This window comes from Monodon monoceros, unplaced genomic scaffold (assembly GCF_005190385.1).
Source record: "Monodon monoceros isolate NGI ecotype Baffin Bay Population unplaced genomic scaffold, NGI_Narwhal_1 Super_Scaffold_13, whole genome shotgun sequence".
Taxonomy (NCBI): Eukaryota; Metazoa; Chordata; class Mammalia; order Artiodactyla; family Monodontidae; genus Monodon; species Monodon monoceros.
The window spans coordinates 81,854,548-81,862,940 of record NW_021703769.1 but is presented as its reverse complement, the minus strand read 5'-3'; the positions used below and the strand labels follow the sequence as shown (position 1 = coordinate 81,862,940).

The window sequence follows — 8,393 nt, the reverse complement described above, 5'->3', positions numbered from 1 at the left end:
AGCTGCTTCAAAATCTTATTCATATTATTCTGACATCTCTGCCTTCTTGGTATCAGAATCTATCAATTGTCTTTTCTCATTCAACCTGGATTTTCCTGGTTCTTGGTGCGGTGAGTAATTTTCAGTTGTTTCCTGGACTTTTTGGTATTGTTATAAGACTTTGGGCCTTCGATAAATATTTTTATTATGTCTGCCTCCACTGACACCTCCAGCAAAGTAAGGGGGGGAATTCCTCCTCATTACTACCAGGTGGGGGGTGGAAGTCCAGGTTCTCCACTTGGCCTCTGTGGACATCCTGCAGTGGGGGAAAGGGTACCTTGTTACTGCTGAGTGGAGATGGAAGTTCAGGCTCCTCCAGGCCCCTGCTGATACTGCCTTAGCTGGGAGAGGCTGGGGTGCTTTATCACTGCTACCCATGGCCTCCACTGGTACCATGGGCGACAGGGGGCCTTGTCACTGCTGAGGGTGGTCAAAGTCCTGATGCTCCCCAGACCTTCTCTGACACCACCCCAGTGGAGAGGGAGAGGGGGCCTCATTACTGCCTGGCTGGAGTGAAAGTCTGGGTCCCCTACTTGACTTTCTCCAGTACCAACCTTGGAGAGGGGCCATTGGTTTGGGATACCTCCTTTCAGCTTGAAGAGAGTGGAGAGCTAGGCTCCTCTCTCAGGCTTTTGCTGATTTTGGTGGGAGTGGGGCTGGCTGCAGTGGAGTAGAAGCTTATTATCCAAAATTTTCTGTCTTGTTAGGCTGTACCTTTCCTGATCCTTTGACTAGAGAGAGGAGGCTTTTGTTGTAGTTTTTCCTTCTTTGCACCAGTTGGTGTGTCTGGGTTTCTGGCTTTTCCAGCATCAAGTCTGGGATCTTTGAGGCAAAAAGAAAACTCAGGGAACTCACCACCATGTTGTTCCTTGGTTCCTGATGTCCCTAGTCCTTCTGCCCTCATCTTTCCAAGTCTTCTTGAGTAATGTTCATGGATTTTAGTTGTACTTAGCGGGAGGAATAGGAAAAAGTACATCAACTCCATATTTCTGGAATCAGAAGTCTGTCTAAGCTACATTATTTTTAACAACAAAAGTGATCAGGATGGTCAGAATCTGCCCTGTATGTTGTTAAAGGAGGGGAAAGAGAGGTTTAATATTGTGTCATTGGGCAACATGGTGGAAAGACAAGCAATCACTTGCATTGTTTCTATTCCAGTGAATAGGGGTCCTCAATAGTGTGTTTATATATTCGAAACCTCAGTGATGAATTTTAATACATTTATTAAATGCTAAAAATGTATTGACCAAACAGAAGATCTTTACAAATTAAACTAGTATGATTAATCTATTATTGAGGGAGAAGTATTTGAGTGGGGTGTGCGTGCCAGACCCTTCCCGTCTCTCTATTTTGCCTAAGAAAAGGAACCTTGGCAGCTGCAAGGGGGTGTGTGGTGAAGGTTTCTGGGGCTGTTATTGTCCGTCTGGATGCTGAGGTCTGATGGGGCCTCATTAAACGTCATTGACTGCTGGCTCTTGTTGAATCCCCAGGGCCTGCGTGGTGGGGGAGCTAAGAAGCAGGTTTCGAATGAATAAAGTAACATCAAGGGAGGGGCACAGAGTCCCCAGATTCCCCCGTGGAGCTGCATGCATGTGACCGTGGCCCTAAGAACCTAGTTCTTTAGAGGACTAATGAGGTATGAAGTGTGGGACAATTCACAAGCAGAGGGCGTGGAGTGTGGCAAGGTATGTTCCAGAAGATAGACTTGGAGGAAAACACAGCAGTTAGAAGGTGGCCGTGAAGGCGGGGAGCCCTTACTAAGATTCAGCTTTGACTCCCTGTCTTGTCTCATGCATCCTGTCTGGCTTGTGAAAGAGGCAGTGGAGAAGCTTTCTGCCTCTGTGCATAACAATGATGAGCATTGATTGAGCACTTACTGTGTGCCATACACTGTTGGTGTATGATAGCATCTAGTTCTAGTTCTCAGAGTACCCATATGGGGCAGAGTCGTTGTTGGTTCCATTTCAGCTGCAGAAACTAGAGCACAGAGAGGTGAAGCAATTTGCCCAAGGTCACACAGCCAAGAACGCAAAGTACCTGGGCTGTATGACTTTAGAGCTTGCAGTATCCACTTAGCAGAGGTGGTGTGCTGTGATGCGTCGTGGCTGGGAACCTAATGACCTTACTGGGCATTATGTGGCCTTTTGGCAAAGTCAGTGAATGACTGGAATTCATGGCTGGCTTTCGCCATCCTCCAAGTCAAATTGCAGACTCACCTTTGCTTGGGCACAGTTGGGCTCTCTGGGTCTGTGATGGGTGTTGTTCTGTCACTTGATTGCTGGCTAAGAGCACAGTTTCTATTCAGAGGACAGTGATTACAGACAGATGTTCCATGTACTAATGTGTGTCATTTTCACATTTTTTTCCTTTTTAATCGCCTGTCTGATAGTCCACTCTGCACCCCGGGATGGATTTTCCTGATGAATTTAAGCTGCACACAGCAGACTCTGACCAACATCTGAAGGGGACCTTTTTAAATTAAAAATTTTTTTTGTTTGTTTTTGTTTTTAGTAGGTCAGGGACGTCCTATAAAAATGAAGAACGAGATAAAAATAACACAGCTTTTTATTACTACAGAAGACACTTTGCATTTAATAACTTCATATCCACGCTGCCTTGAGTGGGTATGTGAAACGCCTTTCTTCCAAAGTAATAGCTTGAAATGGTGGCCAAGTTATTTTTTTCCCAAGTTTACCACTACTGAGAAATTTGACCGCCTTTGTTCTTGAAAAAATGCAAGTGACTAATCAATCTAAAAGGAGTTAAGCTGCCCTTGGTAATCTGAGGCCAGAGAACTGTTGTCAATTGTGTAGATTCCAGGGGGGAGAGAATAAGACCAAGGTAGACTGCACTGAACGATTGGAAAGGGAGATGGACGCTGTGAAGGACATGATGTCTGGGCTTTTGAAAATTTAATGAGGATGTGACTTGACACTTGGACCCCCGTTGTTTGGCTGGGCAGAGCGGAGAATGCTAGTCTGCACAAGATCATCTCGATTCCAATGAGATGTTTTCTTTCCTAGATGAAATTAGATTTCAGAAAGCGTTGCTTTCCTTTCGTGACCGTGAGCCAGCAGCAAGCTGGACGCTGTGTGTGCCTTTCCCAGACTGGACCAGAGACCCCTGAGCAGATGTAACGGATTAGTTGAGGTTTCCATCTGCTGACAGTCACTGCTGTCTCTGCATTTCTTGATCAGTATCAGAGGAGACGGGAACTGCTCTGTGTAGGCTGCGTGGGCAGCCTCTTTCTGACTGAGTGCAAAGAAACTGGCCTTGGCAGGGTTTTGGCAATTGTGACCTTAGTGCTGGGCGAGGACACTTCTGTCCAATTTCATAGACTTCCACTTGGAGGATGGAGATGAATATACAAAGGAGAAGTCCTCTGACCTTTCCAGAATGTGTGCCCATTCTTGATTTCTTAAACTATTTCTGCGGTGGTCAAAGGGCTGATAAATGGCTTTCAACATGTTTTTAAGATGTCTCTCACTTTTGCTTGCCCTGTTCCAGCAGCAATACCAAATACGTCCAGTTCAAGCAAAAACTGTTGCTTTCTACATTTCTTTGATATGGCCCGGCCCTGCAGTGGATCACAGAGACAAAATACATACAGACTACAGTTTTCGTCTGAAGGAGTTTCAAGGCTGCAAAGCCAATAGACAGGAAACAGCAAACACTGTGAGAAAGTCTATAAATAGGATAGGACATCAAATTTTCAATTAAATAATTATTTGAGTAATTATATGCTTAATGGCGGTATTCCTTCTAGGCCATATGTCTCTTGAGGACAGGAACTGAATCTATCTTTTTCATCATCGTATTCCCAGCACCTGGGACAGTGCTTGAAACACAGCAGGTCCCTAAATATGTATTGTCTGATGGAATGATTGCAACAAGGTTTTGGGTTTAACACTTGGAGTGGTATCTGCCGCATGAATTGTTTTCCTTACAGAGTCACTTATAAAGCTTTCAACATCCGAGTAACACAGATGGGCATAAAGTGAGTGCTTATCTTAGTGGATAATTAGGATACTTAATGTTCCTATGTAGGGCCAACCTGCATGTGAGCAGATTAGATACCTGCTATCTTGGTGGCATTTAAGAGGTACTGGAAAGCAGCTCTTTTCCCAAAAATCTAATTTTTCTATTAGATATTAATTCCTTCGCATACTGAAGGTTTTTAAGTCTTCCAATTACGCCATTCAAGTGCAGAAATAAAGGCTTATAATCTGAGCCTTTATTCTCCCAACACTTTTTGCAGGCTTTGTCGAAATGGAGGCCCTCGCTAAGCTGTGGGGATAATATAATACCCTGCTTACAAATAACTGGGCTATGGCTGACTCTGATGGAAATGAGCTTGGGTGGAGATCAGAGAAGCAATTTTCAGACTCAAACTTTGAGAGAAGCATCTATGAATCTCACTCTAAGAAACCTAAAGAATTAGGAGTTGACATTTAAAAGCACTTAAAATTGATAGTATCACTGAGTTCAAAGCTCCACATGTCACATTATCAAGTTCAAAGTATGCTGTCATTTTTCTCAGTAACTACGCTGTTATCTCCAAGATAACCAAGCCAACAGGAACAAGACCAGGAAGCCAAGTCTGTGGGCTGGGATGCAAACCTACATCTCCTGATGCCTAGACCCCTTTTCTGTTGTATATTTGTCACATAAGCTGCCACAGGTCTTATCTCACCCAGAAGTGTGCCGGGAGGCTTGAGCAGCGCCAGAATGCTGGGTGTTTAATTTTTGAGATTATTAGGAGATTGCACTCTTTGGAATCATCCCACAACCTTGAACAAAAAAGTGAAAAATGTCCATTTTGATAAATGACAGCAGAAAGTTCCTTCAACTCAATGGGCCATTTGTAAATATAAAACACTTGCTGGAAAATTATATTAGAGATGAATTATCTCCTCCATTACAATGTTTCCTTTTCTTTAATGCAATTTAGTTCCAGCAAATTGAACAGAAAAGCTTGGGAGGGGCCCCATTCAATGGTTCAGGAGGAGTTACTGGAAGCAAGATGTGGAGTGGAAAAGGAGATCCGGGGAAGATACGGGGCAGGGGCGGGCTGAGGCCTTCTGCCCAGGGGGCCTGTGCTGAGGACCCCGGCTGTGCCCACGGGAAATTGAATTCAGAGCTCTTTCTGCATCATAAATCCAGGGCAGCTGGCAGCTTTCCAAGGGAGACGGGAGAGAAAGCGCAGGAGCGACTGGGGCCAGACGAGCCAACCCTACAAAGAGCTCTCTGAGGGTGAGCCCCAGGTGTGCCGGCTGGGGATTCGGTTCCAACCTCATGATAACGTTTATTTACAAGCTTTACACTTTGTTGAAGTGCACTCATCTCCAGGAAAGGAGAGCCTCCATTCTACACCAGAAAGCGGGAAGGCTGGAATTACTGTAAAATTTCTCGGGCCGAAGGGCGAAGGCTTGACTTTTAAACACGTTTCTTGATCTTTTTTCCCTGGGTGCACGTGCGAGGAGGACCTCCCGCCGCCCTGTTTTGTAGACTGGGCATTCGCCTGCCCCGGACCCCACGTCCGTCCCAAGGCTGCTCGAAGGCGGGGCGGGGCCGGGTGTGCACGCCCGCTTCGCCCCCGGAGGGTCCCCTCTCACCCTCGCGGGGCTCCGGGCGGCGCCGAGCGCGTTCACGAGGGGTCCGGGCGGGTTCCCGCAGGCGGGGCCGCGCGGCCTCGGGCCACGCCCATCGCAGCCGGGGGCGGGGCATGCGCGCCACGTGACGGCGGCGCCGAGCGGCGAGCGCCCCGCCCCGCGGGAGGAGGCCCGGGCAGCGACCGGGTCCGCGCGCTGCTGGAGCTGCACGGCCGCCCGCGCGCTCCGCACCCGCGGCCCCTCGCCCGCTGGCCCCGGGCTCGCTGGCTGCGGGAGCGGCCTCAAGATGGACGAAGACGGCGGCGGCGGCGAGGGCGGCGGCGGTGAGTGTCGGAGGTGTGGCCGGCGCGGCTGGCGGCCTGGGGCGGGGGTTGCGGACGCGCCGGACCGGAGCGGGGACTGCCGGTCCCGGGTCGGGGGTCGGTGGTGCAGGTCCGCCTGAGAAGACCCGGTCTGGGCAGCGCCGGTGCCGGCTGCCGACCGCCGAGGCCCGCGGCGCGCGCCGGGCCCGGGGCCCGAGGCGGGGGGCCGGGAGCCCCGAGGCGGGGTCGTCGCGGAGCCCGGGCGAGGGTCTGGGACGAGGCTGGGGCTGCCCGCCGGCCGGGGCCTCCCGGAGGCTCGGGTCGGGGTTCGGCGGTCGCTCTCCGCAGGCGGGGGACCTTGGGGGCGACCTTCTCCGCTCTCACGCCCTCCGGAGCCCAACCGTCGGTGACGACCCTCCCCGCGTCTTCTCTCAGGTGGTGGGAAGCGGGGAGTCCACGGGAAACTGGGATGGCAAAGTTTTGAATTGGGGATCCTCCGGGTCCAAGAAGGGCGGCTGCGGGGAGAGGGTTGAACGTCGTGACAGTTTTCTTGGCTTTAGGTCAGAAGTGGTCAGTGGGATCGTTAAATGAGGAGGGGGCCGCTAGAGCGCACGCATTTTATGAAATAGGGGAACGTTACGGAGTGAGCCAAAAATAAATTTAAAAAAAGTCAGAGGAGCCGAGGGGTCGGAGTCAGGAGCTGCAGCCCGCCCGGAGGTGAGACCAGAAAACCAAGCTGTCCCTCTGACGCTCGGTCACCTCTTGCTAGAAGATTCGCGTTTGTTGTAAATTATTTAGTGGAATACAGATTACCGTTGTGTCATGATGCGAATTACGCCTTTAAAAGCGAATAACGTGTCTGTGTAGTGTCTGTGGCTGGAGTGGGGTCGTTGGCTTGGGAAGCAAAGGGTTAATACCCCTGTTTTACAGGAACACCCAAAGTTAAGGATCTCTCTCTGTTTTTGCTAAAGATCTCCTTTATGCTGACAGACGGAATCATCAGAATTCCTTGTAATAAGGGAGCATTTTGGGGAAAAAAAATCTTAATTACAGGCTGCGGAGCAGCTGCCTGTAAGAATCAGCAGTGCTGAACGCTTCAGGATGAAGTGGTTAATCAAGGTACCTTCTAGCATTTAAGTGCTGCTCCGGGGGAAATGTTTGCGCCCCAAGAAGCGGTGGGGCTGGGATGGGGGGAAGTTCGCCCGAATCCTGGCATTTGTCGAGTTCAGTTCTCATAGTTGAAGCTAGGGGTAGCACTGTGGCACCGAGTGGGTGTGTTGTTTTGACGGAAAGTTCTGTGGAAAGGAGGAGCCCAGGTGCACACCCTCCTCCAGCCAGGCTGCTGTCTTAAGAATGTAAGTGATGGATTCTCCGTGGACGCGGTGTTTCCTGCCTGTCAAAATTGGGGTAACAGCACCGGCAGACAAGTGTCTCCTTTTTAGAAAACAAAGACAAACAACTGTAATATTTAAACGTTTGACATTCGAGTCCAGGCAGCTGGCTGGCTTGGCGATTTCATTTGAAGGAGTTTTGGACTCTGTCCGTGAAGGAATGTAGAAAACTTGAAGGTAAAAGCAGGTATAAAGATGAAAAAAGGAAGCCAGTATAGATCTTGAATATTATAGCGAGGGACAGTATTACATCTCCAAAGTATCAAGACTTTCTTTGGGCTAATATAGCTCTTCTGGGAATACAATCCTGAGATTAAGAAAAAAAAAAAAAATCTCATGCACAGGAGCTGTGCATTAACGTTATTTGTAATAGAAAATTGGAAACTACAGTGCCTAATAGGAGACTGGTGAGGTAAATTATGGGGAGTTTACTGGATGAAATATTTTCCAACCATTAAAAATAAGCAGTTTTATATATTATGGTCTAAACAATGTAAAAACTGCTGGTATTATGGATGTTTTATTTTCTCGGTTTTTATATTTCCCAAGTTTCTGGAATGATGTATATTACTTTCAAATTTGGAAAAAAAAAACTTAAAAAATTTACCCTAATAAGACAATTGATAAAATTTGAATAGGCAATAGATCAGATAATGGTATTGTATCAATATTAAATTTCTGGGTTTTGATAATAAAAATAGAGAAAATATTCCTTTTCTTAGGAAATACACAGTGAATTATTAAGGTATAAGGAAGTATAGTGCCTCAGCTTACTCTCAAGTGGTTCAGAAAAAAAAAGTTCACACACATGAAAAAAATAGAGACAGAAGGATAAACATATGGGGCAAAACGTAAATACTTGGTGTATCTGGGTCAAGGGTATATTGGTATTTGTTGTACAATTCTTGGAACTTTTCTGAATGTTTGAAATTATATAAAATCATCTCTTCAAAAAAAAAACAATTACCCTGCAGTGGGAAAAAGGGTATGATTGTTTTTAAAGTATCATTTAATTCACTTCACTGGAACAGTCAACAATAAACAGATAT

The 8,393-nt window shown here is 47.5% G+C and overlaps 1 protein-coding gene across 2 annotated transcripts in view; it reads left to right on the top strand.

Annotated features, from left to right (window-relative positions):
* Window positions 1-5,837: 5,837 nt before the first annotated feature.
* Window positions 5,838-8,393, top strand: part of CYTH3 (cytohesin 3) — an 89,528-nt gene continuing 86,972 nt past the window's right edge. For both annotated transcript variants that reach the window (XM_029219559.1, XM_029219558.1), the window contains exon 1: window positions 5,838-5,974. In XM_029219559.1, the coding sequence (XP_029075392.1) occupies window positions 5,938-5,974 (37 nt within the window). In that variant the 5' untranslated portion in view covers window positions 5,838-5,937. The remainder of the gene's footprint in view (window positions 5,975-8,393) is intronic.